Source organism: Denticeps clupeoides, chromosome 1 (assembly GCF_900700375.1).
Source record: "Denticeps clupeoides chromosome 1, fDenClu1.1, whole genome shotgun sequence".
Classification (NCBI taxonomy): Eukaryota; Metazoa; Chordata; class Actinopteri; order Clupeiformes; family Denticipitidae; genus Denticeps; species Denticeps clupeoides.
Genome location: NC_041707.1, coordinates 1114743 through 1135894, shown reverse-complemented (window position 1 = coordinate 1135894; position 21152 = coordinate 1114743). Strand labels below are relative to the sequence as shown.

The 21152-nt window shown below is 44.4% G+C and overlaps 5 protein-coding genes across 5 annotated transcripts; all 5 read left to right on the top strand.

The window, feature by feature from the left end:
• Positions 1-862: 862 nt before the first annotated feature.
• On the top strand, positions 863-1807 carry LOC114791503 (olfactory receptor 142-like). The gene has a single exon (XM_028982172.1). It carries the CDS (start codon positions 863-865, stop codon positions 1805-1807), a length of 945 nt encoding a protein of 314 aa, XP_028838005.1.
• Positions 1808-3344: 1537 nt separating this feature from the next.
• Positions 3345-4344, top strand: LOC114798222 (putative gustatory receptor clone PTE01). The gene has a single exon (XM_028993741.1). The coding sequence runs from the start codon at positions 3345-3347 to the stop codon at positions 4287-4289; it is 945 nt and encodes a 314-aa protein (XP_028849574.1). The 3' UTR covers positions 4290-4344.
• Positions 4345-6368: 2024 nt separating this feature from the next.
• Positions 6369-7505, top strand: LOC114798551 (putative gustatory receptor clone PTE01). The gene has a single exon (XM_028994355.1). The coding sequence runs from the start codon at positions 6369-6371 to the stop codon at positions 7308-7310; it is 942 nt and encodes a 313-aa protein (XP_028850188.1). The 3' UTR covers positions 7311-7505.
• A 5449-nt stretch (positions 7506-12954) lies between these two features.
• LOC114791325 (olfactory receptor 10J5-like) lies at positions 12955-13896 on the top strand. The gene has a single exon (XM_028982081.1). It carries the CDS (start codon positions 12955-12957, stop codon positions 13894-13896), a length of 942 nt encoding a protein of 313 aa, XP_028837914.1.
• A 2556-nt stretch (positions 13897-16452) lies between these two features.
• LOC114798216 (olfactory receptor 142-like) lies at positions 16453-18016 on the top strand. Its single transcript, XM_028993727.1, has 2 exons — positions 16453-16462; positions 16830-18016. The coding sequence occupies exon 2, from the start codon at positions 16838-16840 to the stop codon at positions 17768-17770; it is 933 nt and encodes a 310-aa protein (XP_028849560.1). The 5' UTR covers positions 16453-16462; positions 16830-16837; the 3' UTR covers positions 17771-18016.
• Positions 18017-21152: the final 3136 nt, after the last annotated feature.

Genomic DNA, 21152 nt, shown 5'->3' with positions numbered 1-21152 from the left:
GTCACATATCACAATGTCACATCAGCACTGTAACAGAGATGATTATCATTTTGATAGGGAAACTAATAGACATGAAAAGAAAGCTCCACGCCCTGGCTGGTGAAATGCAACATCACATTGAGATATGAGCCTAACAACATTAGAAGAACTTCCAATTCGGTTGCTTTGTGAGAGCAGGACAGCACTGAATGTCCACCATCTCTGCTGTAACATGCGGGGTCACACAGGGATCTGTCCTCGGTCCATTATTGGTGCCCTTTGACCTCGACTTCCATTGCTATGCCACTCACTATGGTTCCATTTCAAACAAAGCTTATCTGCTGTCAAGTCCTGTCTCAAACACAACAGAGTTAACTTGCGTTCATGTTCATGCAGTGGTAAAATGTCCTTTTGTCCACAATATTAGACACAGTGTCTTAGCACTGTGTCTTAAGACACTGCTTCCGGTCAAAGACAGATTTCTGCTGCCCGCCTAACCGCAAAGGAGGAATCAAATGTCTGACATCATGCGGTCTACCCATCATGCTTCAGTACTTTGGAACTCCAGAGCATTGCTGAGATCACACCAGAGATGTCTTGAGACCAAAATAAAAGGCCACGGAAGATTCTGACCATCGAAAATCTTACTGCTCCTCAAGGTAAATGCAGCTCTGGGTTCTCCAGGTTCTAATCACAGCCTCTAATGGATAAAAGAGTTTAGTGTAAAATATCAGGTTGTAAATAACATAGTTTGTTAAAGAATATCTAGTGTACTGCATGCATGCGACAATTCTTTTAAATAAGGACTTATTTCTTTGTTAATGTTGATTAAATATAACTGCTTACTTCTTACCTCTTAGGAAACCCAGGAGAATCTTGCCAAATGGAAAATTACACACTTCAAACCGATTTTCTTTTAACCCTGTACAGAGACCAAGGGGGTTTAAGATATCTATTTTTTCTAATAATACTTGTTGTATATTTAGCCATTTTACTTCTTAATATCAGCATCATATTGGTTGTGATGAAGGAGAAATCTCTGCATGAACCCATGTACATTTTTATTTCTTGTCTATCGATCAACGCTCTCTATGGCACCACTGGACTGTTTCCACGACTTTCCATCGACCTCGTCTCCGACGCTCACATTATATCCCGTCCTGCCTGCTTCACTCAGATATATGTTATTTACACTTATGCAATCTCTGAATTCACCATATTAAGTGTAATGGCGTATGACAGATATGTGGCGATTTGTCACCCGCTACACTACCACAACATCATGACCCCGACGATGACGGGTCTTCTCATCGCCGGAGCGTTTTCCTGGTCCTTTTTTTGGATGGCTCTGGTTGTGTATGTCACGGTGAAACTGCCATTATGTGGCAGAGGAATATCGCGGCTGTACTGCTCGACGTGGTCAGTGGCGAGGCTCTCCTGCGTGCCAACATCGAGTAACAACGCTTTAGGAATGTTTGTCGCATCCACAAGCGTCTTCCTGCCCGCAGGCTTCATACTGTACACGTATGTAAGAATTCTTATTGTGTGTAGAAGGAGCTCGTCGGAGTTCAGAGGTAAAGCTCTGCAGACATGCCTGCCCCACATCATAACCTTTGTGAACTATTCCTTGGCTTCATTTTGTGACATTGTGCTGAGTCGCTATGAGCTCGAGGACGTTATGAAAGTCGTGGCTCTCATCTTTTCACTGGAATTTCTTGTGATCCCTCCTATTTTTAACCCTCTCATTTACGGCCTCACTCTACCAGAAATGCGAAAACGGAATCCTTTAATTAAGCATTCAGGTAAAATTGCTGTTATTTCTAAATAACATAGAAACTTGCTTTGCTTTTACGGATCACATGATGTCATTGATATTTCAGTGCCAGGATGACTGATTTTCTTTAATTGCCACAAAGCATGGCACAAAACCCGGAGTCCTGTGACCTCAGATCCATTATAATGGAAATTGTGTTGTTTTTATTGTTAATATTTAATTTGAAAGTTTAAACGCATTTTGTTTCATCAATGTTTTGAACACTTTTTTATTGTTTTTTTTGTTTTGAACACTTTTATTTGTCTTCTATGTCCTCTGTGTATCATGTTCTATGTTCTGTCTGCGTGGGAGAGGTTTTCAAGTAAGAATTTCATTGTGCTCTGAACGCTGTACTTTGTACATATGACAATAAACTTCAACCTCAACCTCGTTTCACCACATCTCCTGTGTAATGAGAGGGATGGATTAGGAACGAAGGCCTGCAGAAATATCACATATGTTATTCAGAGAGCCCAATAACTTACACTCATCATTACGTTTTTTTCATTAATAGGCAACCTGCAGAATAATCATTCAGATAATCATTCTATCGAACACGTAGCTAAAGTCTAAATGTTCGGTAAAAAGGTTGTGCAGGTTGGACCTGCCCTAGAAATGATGGTTTTGTCACGTAATGTTATATGTAGACCAGGCCGTCTACATCCAAGAAAGAGGAGGGGGGAATCTGCATTCTACAAGATGTCTCAAATATATATGTGTGTGTGTACTTTTTTTTTTTGTACTTTTTGTGTTCGGTTAAATTTTTTTAACTTAATAGGGTTTTTTTTGCACGAATGGATGTGATGCATTGATAGAGTGAACAATAAAAGCTGTGTTGACTAAATGGTTCTCCAGAGTATTTCAGACACGTCACTCCACAGAAGTGCATCTATAAAAGCCCAGGACCTAATCTCACGTCCAGGGGCAGAAATCTGACTGCTCCTGAAGGTACCAGAACGCTGCACTCCAGCCTCTGGTATCTGTATGGAATTATATATTTAAAACTTGCTGCAATTATATTTTCTGAATGGACTTACCTCTCCTTACCTTTCAGAGCTCTTACAGGCTTACACACCCTCCCGGTCTCTAAGGTCTCCTGGTCAGTGGCTCCTTGGTCTGCCAAAAACGAATCGTAGGCATAGAGGGGTCCACGCTTTTAGTGCTGCAGCTCCGAGGCTGTGGAAAACCTTGCTTGTGTGTGTGAGACAGGTTTCCTCATTCTCAGCTTTTCAGTCACGCTTGAAACCCCATCACTTCTCTTTGGCTTTCTGTAAGATGCTGACTGTAATTGTTTTTATGTGGTTGTGTTTTTTGTGGTTTTTATTTTATGAACATTTTTTCCTTTACTCTCTGTACAGCACTTTGGGTCCCAGGACTGAATGTTAAAGTGCTTTATAAATGAAGTTTGTATGATATGTTAATATGCAATGATAACATGAATACAGAATATAGTCGGAGAAAAATCACCTGAATGCAAATGACAAGAACTTTTTAAAGAAACTGAATTGTTAAGCTTGATTAAACCAAAATCGTACCCTTTCAGGCTTTTCAAATGGAAAATGGATCTCTTCAGACACATTTTTACTTCACCCTATACAGTTACCATGGGGATTTACGATATATGTTTTTAGTAATAATGCTCATTGTTTATTTTTGTATTTTACTTCTTAATATCAGCATCATATTGGTTGTGATAAAGGAGAAATCTCTGCATGAACCCATGTACATTTTTATTTCTTGTCTATCGATCAACGCTCTCTATGGCACCACTGGACTGTTTCCACGACTTTCCATCGACCTCGTCTCCGACGCTCACATTATATCCCGTCCTGCCTGCTTCACTCAGATATATGTTATTTACTCTTATGCAATCTCTGAATTCACCATATTAAGTGTAATGGCGTATGACAGATATGTGGCGATTTGTCACCCGCTACACTACCACAACATCATGACCCCGACGATGACGGGTCTTCTCATCGCCGGAGCGTTTTCCTGGTCCTTTTTCTGGACGACTGTGTGTATTAATATCACTCTGAATCTGCCATTATGTGGCAGAGAGATTACCCGGATTTACTGCTCCAACTGGTCAGTTGTGCGACTTTCCTGTGTGCCAACAGTGAGTAACAACGCTTTAGGAATGTTTGTCGCAGCCTCAAGCGTCTTCCTGCCCGCAGGCTTCATACTGTACACGTATGTAAGAATTCTTATTGTGTGTAGAAGGAGCTCGTCGGAGTTCAGAGGTAAAGCTCTGCAGACATGCCTGCCCCACATCATAACCTTTGTGAACTATTCCTTGGCTTCATTTTGTGACATTGTGCTGATTCGCTATGAACTCAAGGACGTTATGAAAGTTGTGGCTCTCATCTTTTCACTGGAATTTCTTGTGATCCCTCCTATTTTTAACCCTCTCATTTACGGCCTCACTTTACCAGAAATGCGAAAACGGAATCCTTTAATTAAGCATTCAGGTAAAATTGCTGTTATTTCTAAATAACATAGAAACTTGCTTTGCTTTTACAGATCACATGATGTCATTGATATTTCAGTGCCAGGATGACTGATTTTCTTTAATTGCCACTTTACTTTACTTTACTTGGCAGAGGCTTTTATCCAAAGCGACTTACAAGAGGACACCAGCAATTCTCATTCGGTTTCTATAGATTTTATAGTTACAAAACTAAGAGCACTGATAAGGCCGATCTTGTCAGGAATAGAACATGCTGGGAATTGTTTAGTGCTAGATGAAAAAAAAAAATATATAGATATATATATTTTGTGTGTGTGTGTGTTAGTGTCGGACTCGTCTGAAATACTTTTTGAACAAGTGGGTTTTCAACTGCTTCTTAAAGGTGGTGGTAGTCCTGGCTAGTCAAATGCCACAAAGCATGGCACAAAACCCGGAGTCCTGTGACCTCAGGTCCATTACAATGGAAATTGTGTGGTTTTTATTGTTAATATTTAATTAGAAAGTTTAAAAGCTGATTAATTTTGTTTCATCAATGTTTTGAACACTTTTTATTGTTTTTTTTGTTGTTTTGAACACTTTTATTTGTCTTATATGTCCTCTGTGTATCATGTCCTATGTTCTGTCTGCGTGGGAGGAGTTTTCAAGTAAGAATTTCATTGTGCTCTGAACGCTGTACTTTGTACATATGACAATAAATTTAAACCTCAACCTCGTTTCACCACATCTCCTGTGTAACAAGAGGGATGGATTAGGAACGAAGGCCTGCAGAAATATCACATATGTTATTCAGAGAGCCCAATAACTAACACTCATCGTAAAGTTTTTTTTATTAATAGTGTAAAGTGTAGTGATTGTCACATGTGATACACAGCAGCACAGCACACGGTGCACACAGTGAAATTTGTCCTCTGTATTTAACCCATCACCCTGAGTGAGCAGTGGGCACCATGACAGGCGCCCGGGGAGCAGTGTGTGGGGACGATGCTTTGCTCAATGGCACCTCAGTGGCACCTTGGCGAATCAGGATTCGAACCGGCAACCTTCTGATTACGGGGCCGCTTCCTTAACCACTAGGCCACCACTGTCCCTATCCACCACTGTCCCTATAGGCAACCTGCAGAATAATCATTCAGATAATCATTCTATCGAACACGTAGCTAAAGTCTAAATGTTCGGTAAAAAGGTTGTGCAGGTTGGACCTGCCCTAGAAATGAGGGTTTTGTCACGTAATGTTATATGTAGACCAGGCCGTCTACATCCAAGAAAGAGGAGGGGGGAATCTGCATTCTACAAGATATCTCAAATATATATGTGTGTGTGTACTTTTTTTTTTTGTACTTTTTGTGTTCGGTTTAATTTTTTTTAACTTAATAGGTTTTTTTTTGCACGAATGGATGTGATGCAGTGAACAATAAAATCTGTGTTGACTAAATGGTTCTCCAGAGTATTTCAGACACGTCACTCCACAGAAGTGCATCTATAAAAGCCCAGGACCTAATCTCACGTCCAGGGGCAGAAATCTAACTGCTCCTGAAGGTACCAGAACGCTGCACTCCAGCCTCTGGTATCTGTATGGAATTATATATTTAAAACTTGGCTGCAATTATATTTTCTGAATGGACTTACCTCTCCTTACCTTTCAGAGCTCTTACAGGCTTACACACCCTCCTGGTCTCTAAGGTCTCCTGGTCAGTGGCTCCTTGGTCTGCCAAAAACGAATCGTAGGCATAGAGGGGTCCGCGCTTTTAGTGCTGCAGCTCCGAGGCTGTGGAATGACTTGCTTGTGTGTGTGAGACAGGCTTCCTCATTCTCACCTTTTCAGTCACGTTTGAAACCCCATCACTTCTCTTTGGCTTTCTGTAAGATGCTGACTGTAATTGTTTTTATTTTATTTTACTTTATTTTATGAACATTTTTTCCCGAACAGCACTTTTGGGTCCCAGGACTGAATGTTAAAGTGCTTTATAAATGAAGTTTGTATGACATGTTAATATGCAATGATAACATGAATACAGACAGAGAAAAATCACCTGAATGCACAATGACAAGAACTTTTTCAAAGAAACATAATTTTTAAACCAAACCGTACCCTTCCAGACTTTTCAAATGGAAAATGGATCTCTTCAGACACATTTTTACTTCACCCTATACAGTTACCATGGGGATTTACGATATATGTTTTTAGTAATAATGCTCATTGTGTATTTTTGCATTTTACTTCTTAATATCAGCATCATATTGGTTGTGATAAAGGAGAAATCTCTGCATGAACCCATGTACATTTTTATTTCTTGTCTATCGATCAACGCTCTCTATGGCACCACTGGACTGTTTCCACGACTTTCTATCGACCTCGTCTCCGACGCTCACATTATATCCCGTCCTGCCTGCTTCACTCAGATTTCTGTAATTTACTCTTATGCAGTATCTGAATTCACCATATTAAGTGTAATGGCGTATGACAGATATGTGGCGATATGTCACCCGCTACACTACCACAACATCATGACCCCGACGATGACGGGTCTTCTCATCGCCGGAGCATTTTCCTGGTCCTTTTTCTGGATGTTTGCGGGTCTTTATATCACTCTGAATCTGCCATTATGTGGCCGAGAGATTACCCGGATTTACTGCTCCAACTGGTCAGTTGTGCGGCTTTCCTGCGTGCCAACAGTGAGTAACAACGCTTTAGGAATGTTTGTCGCAGCCTCAAGCGTCTTCCTGCCCGCAGGCTTCATACTGTACACGTATGTAAGAATTCTTATTGTGTGTAGAAGGAGCTCGTCGGAGTTCAGAGGTAAAGCTCTGCAGACATGCCTGCCCCACATCATAACCTTTGTGAACTATTCCTTGGCTTCATTTTGTGACATTGTGCTGAGTCGCTATGAACTCAAGGACATTATGAAAGTCGTGGCTCTCATCTTTTCACTGGAGTTTCTTGTGATCCCTCCTATTTTTAACCCTCTCATTTACGGCCTCACTCTACCAGAAATGCGAAAACGGAATCCTTTAATTAAGCATTCAGGTAAAATTGCTTGTAAAACATAAATGTGTTCTGTTTATTAAATGAATTTTGGAGGTTGACGTGTTAAATTTGCTAAACACTTGTATGTGCATTTTGTGACATGCAAAACACAGTGCTCTGTCATCACACCATCAGACTGTAAAATTACAGAGGCTTTTTGAACCGTCTAGGCAATAAACAGAATTATCTGTAAAGATTTGGGACTTCACCAGCCCACCACACTCAGCAGTATTTCAAGCCCTGGGCCCTCCTCAGAAATTACATACCCAAAATAAACTTTGTCATTTAAGTTATTCACTGAATTTCTTACAATTTTTGGGGGAACTGAAATGAAATAATTTCCATTATGAATGTTATTAATGCTGGAGACACGGAGGCTTCAATGTGTTATTTGCTTAACAAAAAGTGGAGACCTGGCCTCCACAGTCACCGGACCTGAACCCAATCCATGGTCATGAAAATAAAGAAAACACATTGAATGAGAAGGTGTCTCCAAACCTTTGGCCTGTACTGTGTGTGTGTGTGTGTGTGTGTGTGTGTGTGTGTGTGTGTGTATATATATATATATATATATATATATATATAAAATGTATATATATTCATATATATGAATTTATATATAAATATATCTATAGAGCATTATAATAGTTACAATAGTAAAAATGTTACAATGGAGCTGATTTGCTCATTTGCAACATTATAAACATTCCAGGGTAGAGTGAGCCTGCAAATACTGTCAGTGCAGGGTTGGGGATGATATAATAATAAGTTATTATTTCCCATGGCTCTGCCTCTTTCTCTCTCATTCTCCCCCTTTACTCTTTCTTCTCATGTTTATTTTCTCTGTAACCTTGGTACCTTTTTACATTCAATATTCACATGTAACTACAATAATTATTTACCGGTGTTAATAAATTAGAAACTGTTCCCTTTTAACCTCTATTGTGCCATGCCTCTTTCTTTACATTTACATTTAAGGCATTTGGCAGACGCCCTTATCCAGAGCGACTTACAATCAGTAGTTACAGGGACAGTCTCCCTGGAGCAATTTTAGGGTTAAGTGTCTTGCTCAGGGACACAATGGTAGTAAGCGGGATTCGAACCTGGGTCTTCTGGTTCATAGGCGAGTGTGTTACCCACTAGGCTACTACCACTCTTTCTGCCAGGTAACATCAAATTAGAGTGGTTGAATACAGCGCTTTTGTGTGGAGGGAGAAAGAGTTTTTCTACACTCTTTTCTCTCATCACCACACGGTTCTTTTTTACACCAGCTTCTCTCCCTGCACCGCGCATAGAGGCGGTTCAAGAACCGGACCATTCACGGCACCCCTGTCTGGTGCCTTCTGGGCACATGCAGCCCCTCTTGCTGCACATCCCTGCAGGCACGTGCTTCTCTCCTTGCACCGCGCAGGGAGGTGGTCCCGGAACCTCCGGTTACTGTTCATGGCACCCCTGGCTAATGCCTTCTGGGCACATGCAGCCCCTGTGGGGGCTTTGCCAGACCATCCAGGCAGCCCCTTCTGCGCCTTTGGGACAAGCAGGCCCTCTTCCTGCCTGTCCCAGCTGGGTCCTCATGCCTTCCAGGGGGCTCTATGGTGCTCCACCCCTCTGGAGGCGGACGCAGGCCAATTCCCGGTCCGCCCTCCTCTCCGGCTACCAGAAGACCCAGCTTTGTTGCTTCCCCACACACCCTCCCCTCAGGAGGAATCCGAACTACAAAAAAATTATTTGGGTGAGCACCCCCTTCCCCGACTGGACTAAGGGTTACTTTGGGGCTCGTCCTGGAACCACACAGTCAGGTCAGGAACTTCCTCCATGGGGTTTGGCTCCGCTATTGGGTCGCCATCTGGTGGACACAAAAAGGGCAGTGACATACGGGGCGACATACGGACACAAATGACAAGCACACACACATTTACATTTACAGCATTTATCTTACAATCTGACTTACAATCAGTAGTTACAGGGACATTCCCCCCCTGGAGCAACTTAGGGTTAAGTGTCTTGCTCAGGGACACAATGGTAGTAAGTGGGATTTGGTCTTCTGGTTCATAGGCGAGTGTGTAACCCACTAGGCTACTACCGCCCTACACACACAGAGAGAGACAGACAGAATAGAGGGTCACCTCCTCAGGGGGCACAGCCAGGGTCACATGAGGTATGACCCTCTCGCCGCCCACCATTGCTTGGTCTTCATTCGGTCCATCTCTCCCTGCTGCCACAGGGCTGTGCCCCAGCCCCATGCTGACCCTGTCAGACGCGTGAGGATGGTGGTGATCTTCTCCACATCTGAGGGAAGAGCAGCAAAGTACACGCCACAGGATGCTGTGAAAGACTGGCATGTACCTGCTGCCCCACTAAAGGGTCCTGGGACCAGAGTGATGTCCCTCATGGGGCCTGGTGCGTTGGTGGAGATGGCGGTGGGTGTGTGGCGTGGAGGGTAGTTGACTTCCACTACAGCAGGCGGGGGCGCTGGTGCTGGGCTGTCCAGGCAGAGGGAAGGCAGGTCGGTGACCGGAATGGGAGAGACTGATTCCCCGCAAGGCAGTCCTGGCAGCGCAGTTGCTGGCTCCTTGCTGTCCTCACACCACTGGGAGTGACGTGGGTTTCCACCTCGTGACGAACCTGGACGGGCACGTTGGGCGGAGCCATCCTGGCACCGACCACCAAACCTGTGTCATCATCGTTCTCATCGTAGTCCATGTCTCCCTCATCTTCCTCGTACCCCCGGAAGTCACGTGGGTTGTCACGGACTTCACGATGATGTTGGACGGTCCCGAGGGTCGTCCACCCTGCTGACATCCCGGACCCAGGGTGCGATCAACTCCCACGGGCAGTACTCCAGCCATTCCGGCTGGAGCCCGCCCCTCTCTCCACTGGAGGAACGCCTCCGTTGCTGCTTCCAGGTTTCACTGATCTCCAGGGGTCGACGTCATCACAGAGAAGAAAGCGCTCTACCAGCACAGGGGGTTTGTAACACGGTCCCAGCGCGTCTCGCCGTGGATCTTCCCAACCCCACGGCGTCTCTCCAGCGTTCCCCGCTGCCACCTAAGTTCACTCCAGCTGGCCGCATTCTGGGAAACAAGGATTTATTTATGAATAGAAATAAAAACAAGGCGCGATGGCCGAAAACGCAGAATTAAGAGGATCAACATAAACTAGCCTGCAGGCGTGTGGCGGTTGTCAGAACCAAAAACACAAACAGGTTCACAAAAGAACCTCAAGTTCATCACAGAGTTCACTACAATGCCATTGCTGCAGAGGGGCGGAATCATGGCCCCTTTATTTCCTGTCTTGATGGGGCACAGGAGATTTCTCCACCTGATGCCAATCCTGACATTGCCGGTTCGAATCCTGATCCAAAAGCACCGCCCCCACACATTGTGCCTGTCATGGCTGCCCACTGCTCATCAAGGGTGACGGTTAAATACAGAGGACAAATTTCACCGCGTGCTCTGTGTGCTGTGCTGCTGTGTATCACAAGTGACAATCACTTCACTTTCTTTACTGTGGGAGGCTGGGACATCTCTGCACCAACTCCGATGACCAACATGTCCATTGGCTTTTCCCAATAAAAGCCAGTGCTCACCAGGTGGCCCCTGTTCATTCTTCTGCCGTGAATTGCCTGTTACCTTCATCTGAACCTCGGGAACCAACTCGGGTGATAGTTGGGTGATAGTGGATTCAGGCACCAGTGTCAACCTTATTGACTGGGGCCTGGCATGAAATCTTTGTCTTCCCTGCCACCACTGTCATCCCTTGAATATCTCGCCCCTGGGATAGGGTTGAGTATGGTTCTTTCTCATAGACTCTCCCAAAGAGTCAGGAGTGCTGGGAAACCATGTGGCCATGACAGCCTCTGGCCTTCCTGCGCCTGCCACTCTGACTGGCACCACCTCAGCCCCAAGCCCTGACTTAAACCTTGTTCCCACCTACCATGACTTGGTACCCCCAACCTACCCCCTCTCATGGCAGTTTGCCCGAGACTTAGACTGAGTCCACCCTGCCTGCCCCATGCATAGTTGCTTCTGTACAGTGGGTCGACATGAAGTATGTGGTGGTCACCAGACAGAGCACCTCTACCTGAGACTCCCCCCAATTGTGTCTCCGTACCTACGTGTTTATCTTGGTGGCCCTCTATCCTGATTGATGTCTGCACCTATGTGGCCACTTACCCCCACAAAGGCAACTCTCATCACTTCTGCCATTTCCAGAGCCCTGTCGGCCCTGGTCATGTATCCATGGAATTTTTCTCTGGCTTGCTCTCAGGGACCGCTTTATCACGATGGTCCATTTTGCCGTCCTGCCGCATCTACTGTCAGTTGCTCATACTGCAGAAATAGTCCTATGGGAGGTATTTCGACACCGGAGGACCTCATTAATCACCAGGTTCTGTAGGCAGTTCTGGCAGCAGCTGGGGTTCTCTGTCACACCCATCAGCTGCTGGATGTCCGACACTGGGGCTGCCTCCTACAGTACCTGGTTGATTGGGATGGTTATGGAGAAACATTTCTACGTGCCCAGCCATGGCATCTTCAACTCAGCCCTCATCCAAGGCCTCCATCCAATGGCCTGATGTCATGGAGCTGTCCAGACCTGGTCTTAGTGGAAGAGGTACTGTCACAGCCACAGCCCCCATATCCACTCAGCACAGCGGGCACAGACACCACTGGAGAACACTGGATACCACACAACTAGCAAAGTAACCTGGACGGTGATTTCTCGCTTATTCATTGTAGTTCTCTCACTCAGCCACCTGACTTTGAACCCCGGTAAAGACCCCGGTCACGCTAATTACTTTCTCTGCTCTGACCGGTGCGTTGCAATGATTATGCTCTCTCTGCTCTGTCCCACGCCTCTGACTGATCCGTGGCTCTCTCTGCTCTGTCCCCTATCCCGATGGTGTTGCAACTGCAATCGCACTCGCCTCAGTGCTCGGGCCATCAACCGGAACAGGTGTCCAGCGTGCCCATTGCCTCAAAAACCCTGAACAATTTCCCAGTCTCCCTCACTGTGTCCTTCCCCTAATAAACTCGTGCTTAGTTCAACCTGCTTGTCCGCGATTGTGCATTCCCCTACCTCACATAACATCAACTATCAGTGCTGAATATTCACATTTTTATTAAGAATGTATTATGGACTTTTTTTGGATTGTCTATGTAATTAAGCAACAATGTAACCTAAAAATATATATTTATTTTTTCGTTATTGCAAATCAACAGAAGTTCAAAACAGCAATATAATGACATCACGGCTTTACCCAGGGGTCTTATGTCCTCAGACCATTTTGAGAAAAAAAAAATACCACATGTGGGGGAGATAAAAAGCCAGGAAAGATTGAGCTCATGGGCAGAGCTCACACTGTCACTGAAGGTAACAGGAGAACATGAAGATTCTCTCATAGATTCACCTCAATTCATAGATGCACCCTCAAGTAAAATAATATGACTGATTATTATTACAATTGTTGTATTATTATTTTAATGCCTCAAGTGTACTTCATGTAATGACTACAATACCAAATGAAAACTTTTATTTCAGTAAAATTGAATGAAGTTCTTTTTTTTCTTGTTTCAGACTGTAAATGTATGTTTACTTGTGTAAAACGTGTAAAAAAAATCTTAATGTCTCTTTACTGTTCTTCTTCCACCAGATCCACCCGAGGAAATGGAAAATGACACTCTTCCCTTTTACTTCACTCTGTTCAAAGACCAAGGGAATTTAAAATATGTCTACTTCCTGATAGTCCTGATTGTGTATGTTGCCATTTTATTTCTGAACATCAGCATTATACTCGCTGTGATTAAGGAGAAGTCTCTGCATGAGCCCATGTACATTTTCATTTCCTGTTTAGCTGCCAACGCTCTGTACGGCAGCACCGCGCTTTTTCCTCGGCTTTCTGGCGACCTCCTTTCAGACTCTCATTTTATATCCCGCACTGCTTGCTTCATACAAATTTTTGTCATCTATTCTTATGGAATTTCAGAAATGACCATACTGGCTACGATGGCATATGACAGATATGCATCGATTTGCAGGCCGCTGCACTATCACAGCATCATGACACCGAGGATCACTGCCCTCCTGATCTCAGGGGCGTTCGGCTGGGCGTTCTTCTGGATCGGTTCCGTTGTTGTTCTCGTTGCCAGGCTGCCTTTGTGCTCCAGAGCGATTCCGCGACTCTACTGCTCCACCTGGGGGGTGGCGAGGCTTTCTTGTGTGTCCACGTCGAGTAACAACGCTTTAGGGCTGTTTGTGGCCTCGTCAAGCGTCTTCCTGCCATCAGGTTTCATTTGGTACTCTTACATCCGAATTCTGTCAGTGTGCAAAAAAAGCTCGTCTGAATTTCGCGGTAAAGCCCTTCAGACATGCCTGCCCCACATCGTGACCTTTGTGACGTACTCGTTAGCTTTCTACTGTGACATTCTACTCAACCGCTTCGAACTCAACGCCATCATGAACATTGTGGCCGTCGCCTTTTCACTGGAGTTTCTGTTCATTCCTCCGCTCCTCAACCCCCTCATTTATGGCCTCACTTTACCAGAAATGCGAAAAAAGAACCCCTTTCTTAGGTATTTACCCCGAGCTGCAATGTTTTCCAAGCAATAAAAACATAATAACTATATATAATATTCATAACTACAAGATATTGTATATAAATTGTCATTGTAGTGCAAATGTATGGTGGTTTATGTAATTCTTTTTATGTCTCCATAAAGAACAGCACTAAATAAATGGTAACCAGAACTAATAATGTGAACTAAATGCACTAAATTAATTCAGACTTATTAAAAAATATGTTATGTTAAAATGTTAGCATTTTATGAATGGTCATATAGTCATATATGAATTTTGGATTGTATTAATGTAACAATGAGTATCGCTGAGTAAATGCTCTTGTTTGTCATTTATGTGGATTTATTTCTTCACCCACATTGTCATGTGTTATAAGTATAAAGTGGGTGCTTTATGCCATATTTCAAAATGCAGTGAAATACAAGACTTTCAGGTATAAAAATATGAAAATCTTTGAGTTTAATTTGAGTTATAATTTGTCACTGTTTTTGGCCAGACCTCTGTGCAAATCATATAATAAAAGGTTTGTCTACAAATCACAACATTTTACTATGCTCTATGTACTGAATTGATCTGTACAGTATATTGATAATACAGTATAATCTTGTGCATTTGTATATTATGCTACATTATGCTACATTTTGCATTTAAGCCAAGGGAAAATGTGATTATTAATGTTATTAATCTATATAGTCTACAAACCTGCAGATTTCTTAGAATAAGAATTGTCCAAAGATATTTTGCAACGTTATTGCAACGATCAGTATATTCCAGTTACTTTAAAAATTGGTTCAACACAGATCCTAAAACATTATGCTTTTGTTGCTTGACCATGAATAATACACAACAACCCCGACACAGATTATCACCTCTCTATAACCAACACAGATTCTGGTAACCGTGCAATCATCAGTGACCTTCGAAATTGAACAATTTCAGAAATTTAGCCAATATTTTTATCCTCAGGCAATCAGGCTCCTTGATCAGGATGTGTCACCACCAGAGCGCCATGAAGACGTGAACGTACACTGTTGTCACTACCACTTCACATTTATAAACCTTTATAAATGTAAATGTTATTTGTATCAGTATTCCAACCACAGTAGAGGTGGTAGGGTGGTGGTAGCCCAGTAGGTAACACACTCGCCTATGAACCTATGAACCCACTCACTACCATCGTGTCCCTGAGCAAGACACTTAACCCTGAGTGTCTCCAGGGGGGGGACTGTCCCTGTAACTACTGATTGTATGTCGCTCTGGATAAAGGCGTCTGGTAAGTGCTGTAAATGTAAATGTAGAGGTGTGAACCTTGTCTCACAATTCAATTTGATTACTATCATAAGTGCATTATGGATACATCATGATGCATTCCATACATTTTCTACATCACTTTACATGATGGTTTCAAATACAAGAGTTAAGGTCTCCTTCATCCGTGGGGATTTCGATTTGCTACAATGAGCAGAAAAACGGTCAAGTGCTCAGTTTGCGCTCCATTAACGCCACAAATGGCAGAAAAAACGCCTGGTTCAGACGTCCGTGGCTTCAGGTGACTGAATTTTACTATAACGGCAAAATTATCTCTTCTGTTTGGAGCAAATCTATAGCCTCTTTCGGACTGAACATGCTTCTTCTTATTAAACTGTGAGTTGAGCTCAACGTGCCCCACGGCCTCAGGACGAATAAATAGGTTTGGTTTTAGAAACTCCAGGTAAGGCGATAATGTCATGTTTACATTTACATTTATGGCATTTACCAGACGCCCTTATCCAGAGCGACTTACAATCAGTAGTTACAGGGACAGTCCCCCTGGAGGGTTAAGTGTCCTGCTCAGGGACACAATGGTAGTAGGCGGGATTTGAACCTGGGTCTTCTGGTTCATAGGCGAGTGTGTTACCCACTAGACTACTACCACCACCATGTTGTAGATTTCCGTACACTCAGAGACTGATAAGGTCAGTTTACAAATTTCTAAATTTGCACAAGGCCGCTGAGTGGAAGTGCCCGGAGTGGCGCTGTACTCAGTCCAGGCCGCCACAGTCACTGCCGGCCCTACTTTTTAAAGAGAACTTTTATACCAGGCAACGTTTTTATGATATAATCGATTATGTTCTGCACTGCATCCATGCAGAATCGTCCACGTCTGCATCATGATGCATCGATTATAAGATTACACCCCTAGTGCCCCTAGGATAAAGAGCAAGTAATCTTCCTGATATATTTATTACAACCGTTGATATTAATTTGCATTTACAAATGGACAAATTTAATCACATATTTAATGCATGGGTCGGATGTGATTCAGGACTTATGGGTCTCAAACAAATAGTCATACAACCTTCATCATTATTTGAATATATATTTTTATATTCCTTCTGCAGACTTTTCATGTGTGAACAGACAGAGTCGTTTTCTGCATCCCTGACAAGGTGTTTCCCAAAGAATGTTCTTATTGTCTGAAACCCTGTAATGTCACCTGTCACTGCCCCTGGGCCCTATAGCTCCAGAGCATCTGGAACCATCACACCTGAGAAATGAGGGGAAAGATAAAAGCGCAGGACGATTCTGAGGAGGAGCAGAAATCCTGCCATCACTGAAGGTAACACTGCAGTGTTTACTCATGTGACATGAATGCAGACAGCACAGGAGGCGTACAGAAGGGTCTTTTTTAAAAATGGAATATTTGCACATATTGTTAAGAAAAATGCTTTTGTAAAATGCTTTAGAATTTAGAAGGATTTAGTAGTTTCAGGAACAAGACTAAAATTCTGTACTTTAACTGTAGATACATAGATAGATGGCTAGATGGATGGATGGATACTTTAATCATAAAGTATGAAGCAGTATGAAGTTGATTCGGTTCATTTTCAGCCATTCGGTACATGTTGTATGCTAATGTTAACTGAAGGAAAAAAAACACCCTGATTCTAACCAATCTGAAGCTGTGTCTTTTCCATCATTTCCAGGAACGCGGATGGAAAACGAAACTTTTTACTTCACCCTGTACCAGGATCAAGGCCATTTAAAATATGTCTATTTCATCACAATACTCCTTGAGTACGTTGCTATTCTGTTCCTCAACATCAGCATAATTCTGACTGTGATTAAGGAGAAATCGCTGCATGAGCCCATGTACATTTTTATTTCTTGTCTGTCGATCAACGCTCTGTACGGCACCACCGGACTCTTCCCACGCCTTTCCATCGACCTCCTCTCCGACTCCCATGCCATATCCCGTCCGGCCTGCTTCACCCAGATTTACGTCATTTATACTTATTCCATATCCGAATTAACCATCTTGGCTGTAATGGCTTATGACCGATACGTGGCCATATGCCGGCCGTTACACTACCACAGCGTGATGACGGCGAGGGCGACCGGCCTCCTCATGGCGGCGGCGGCGTTCTGGCCTTTCTTCTGGATGGCGTTCGTCGTTTACCTGGCAGCCCGGCTGCCCCTGTGCGGCAGAGCCATAACCCGACTTTACTGCTCCACGTGGTCCGTGGCGAGGCTGTCTTGCGTGTCCACAGCCGTTAACAATGCGTTCGGGTTATTTGTAGCATCAACCAGCGTCTTTCTGCCTTCAGGCTTCATCCTCTTCACCTACGTCAGGATTCTTATCGTGTGCAAGCGAAGCTCGGCTGAAGTGCGGGGTAAAGCTCTGCAAACTTGCCTGCCCCACATCGTGACGTTTGTAACGTACTCCATCGCTCTTTTCTGTGACGTATTACTCAGTCGTTACGAACTGAGCCCAGTTATGAATGTTGTGGCTCTCATCTTCTCTGTGGAGTTCCTTGTGGTTCCCCCAGTTTTAAATCCTCTCATGTACGGACTCACTTTAGCAGAAATGCGAAAAAAGAATCCATTTTTGATGCAATCACCGAAGATCTCTGTCACTTTTAAATAGGGCTGTAATATGGCATGTCACAAATCATAAGAACGGAAGTTTCTGAGCTGAACATGCTTCATTCAAAATCATAAACAGTGAAATGTTGTGGGTGGATTTATTTCAAGGCAAAAGTTATGTGTTTATTTCTGTAATTATGATTTTATTCTTTTATCCTTTTATTTTAAGCCTACTGATGTGTTAGAGCAAATCAATTCTATTTACAACCAGCACTGAAACAGAATATTGGTAAAAAAATATTTAAAAAAGCACAATGTTCCTTCGCTGAGCTGTTAAATATCACTGCAGGCATTGTTTGTTCAGTCTGTTCATTCTTGTGTGGTCATGTGGTCATTTCCCTTGCTGTCTCTTCTCTTTGTACTTACTTCCTCTAGGGTCAATGCTTCGGAAAAATGACAGTAAAATCTATATACACTAAAAGAAGAAAACACATTTTCTGGAGTATATCTGGAGTATATCTGTAGTGTATCTGGAGTGTATTGCAGAAATTAAAGCATGGATGTCACTGAATTTTTTACAATTTAATAATAAAAAAAAAAGACAGAGGTTATGTTGTTTGGAGCAAGTGATAGAGTTAAAATCGACTTAGGTTCTTTAACTCCACAATTGACATTTGATGCACAGATCAGCTCAGTGGTCAAAGCCAGCTTTTTTCAATTGAGACAACTGTTGAGAGTCCGGCCACTTCTCTCTCGGCGCCACTTTGCGATTTTAATCCATGCTTTTATTACGAATCGTCTGGACTGCTGCAATGCACTTTATGTTGGGCTTAACCAGAGTGGTCCAAAATGCGGCTTTAAACTGGTACAGAAACACAGTTCCAGTTCTAGCATTCATTGGCTCCCAGTTCGCTATCGGATGGATATTAAAATTCTTTTGTTTGCTTTTAAATGTCCTCATGGCCTTGCCGCACAGTTTCTGTCTGATCTGCCACAGTCGTATGCTCATCCAAGGGTTCTCGGGTCAGCAGAACATTAATTGTTAGTTGTCCCTTAGACAAGGCGGAAACTGAGGGGTAACCGATCTTTTTCAGTCGCTGTTCCAAGACTTTGGAATGCAATGCCCTTGAACATCAGGCAGGCCAAACCCCTTCCTGCTTTTAAGAGCTCCCTCAAAAAACACATTTTTTCTCCTCGGCTTTTAAATCTGTCTGAGATGTTGTTTTTACTGTTTTATTCTGGTTATTAATCATTTCTTGGTTGTTATTATTTTATTTGCTGTCTCGCTCTTTTTTTTTGGTCAACTGCGTTGTTTTAAAGTGCTTTATGAATAAACTTGAGATTTAGCTTGAACAAGCTCCTGCCACGATGCTCCAGACTCCAATGCACCAGTTCACCAAACCCGCTAGACATTGCTCACTACTGGGTATGCAGGGAATTAGGTTGAGTTCCTGGGTTCACTGCGGGACACGTGGCAACTGAGTTCCCGGGTTGCCTTACTGCTGGACAGGCAGGGGCGTGGCACCTCAGTGGTACCTTGGCGGGTCGGTATTCGAACCGGCAACCTTCTAATTAGGGTGGCCTAGCTTAACTGCGAGGTGGTAACTGAATTCCCAGGTTGTCTCACTGCTGGACACGCAGGGAAGTGGCAACTGGGTTCCCAGGTTGCCCCCATCATGTGCCCCCATCACCCTGAGTGAGCAGTGGGCACCATGACTGGCGCCCGGGGAGCAGTGTGTGGGGACGGTGCTTTGCACAGTGCACCTCAGTGGCACCTTGGCGGGTCGGGATTCGGACCGGCAACCTTCTGATTACGGGGCCGCTTCCTTAACCGCTAGGCCACCACTGCCCCAAATTGCTGGACACATGGGGAGGTGGCAACTGATTTCTTATATTGCCTCACTGCTGGACACGCAAGGAGGTGTCAAATTAGCTCCCCGGTTGCCTTACTGCTAGACATGCAGAGAGGTGGGAACTGAGTTCCCAGGTTGCCTCACTGGTGGACACATGGGGAGGTGGCAACTGAGTTCCCTGGTTGCCTTACTTCTGGACACGTGAGGGGGTGACAACTGAGTTCCCAGGTTTCCTCGCTGCTGGACACACAGGTGGCAACGATTTCCCATGTTGCCTCACTACTGGGCACGCAGAGAGGTGGCAACTGAGTTCCCAGGTTTCCTCGCTGCTGGACACACAGGTGGCAACGATTTCCCATGTTGCCTCACTACTGGGCACGCAGAGAGGTGGCAACTGAGTTCCCAGGCTTCCTCACTGTAGAACATGAGTTTCAGGTTGGACACGCAGTGAGTTTGAAACTGACATCCGAGGTTGTCTTACTGGTAGACAGGTAGACACGCGAGAAGGTGCCAACTGAGATCCCAGGTTGCCTCTCTGCTGGACACGTGGGGAGCTGGCAATTGAGTTCCCAGATTGTGTTATTCCTGGACGCACACGTGGCAACCGAGTTCCCGGTTTGCCTCACTGCTGGACACTTGGGGAGGTGGCAGCTGAGTTCTCAGGTTGCCTTACTGCTAGACATGTGAGGGTGAGCCAACCTTCTGATTACGGGGCTGCTTCCTTAACCGGCAGTGGGGCAGTGGTGGCCTAGCGGTTAAGGAAGCGGCCCTGTAATCAGAAGGTTGCCGGTTCGATTCCCGATCCACCAAGGTGCCACTGAGCACCGTCCCCACACACTGCTCCCCGGGCGCCTGTCAAGGCTGCCCACTGCTCACTCAGGGTGATGGTTAAATACAGAGGACACATTTCACGGTGTGCATCGTTTGCTGTGCTGCTGTGTATCACATGTGACAATCACTTCACTTCACTTCACTAGGCCACCACTGCCCAAAATTGCTGGACATGCGGGGAGGTGGCAACTGAGTTCCTAGGTTGACTCACTGCTGGACACGTGAGGAGGTGGTAACTGAATTCCCAGGTTGCCTCATTGTTTTATATGTGGGGAGGTGGCAACTGAGTTTCAGGTTACCTTACTGTAGAACAAGTGGGGAGGTGGTTCCCAGGTTGTCTTTACTGATGGACACGCAGTGATTTTGTAACTGACATCCGAGGTTGGCTTACTGTTAGACAGGTAGACACGCGAGAAGGTGGTAACTAAGTTCCCAGGTTGCCTCACTGTGGGGCCTTTGCTTCCACTACAGTAGAGAGAGTCATTGTTCATACCATAGATCACACGTATGTGCGTACTCAGGGTCTCCAATGGGGCCATGATGACTCACTGTCCGGATATCCAGGACACACCAGAACACAGGAGCTTGTCGAAATCTTCTCATCGCCCAGGCTCCCCGGTGCACACAACGAAATGTGTCCTCTGCATTTAACCCATCACCCTTGGTGAGCAGTGGGCAGCCATGACAGGTGCCTGGGGAGCAGTTTGTGGGGACGGTGCTTTGCTCAGTGGCTCCTTAACCGCTAGGCCACCACTGCCA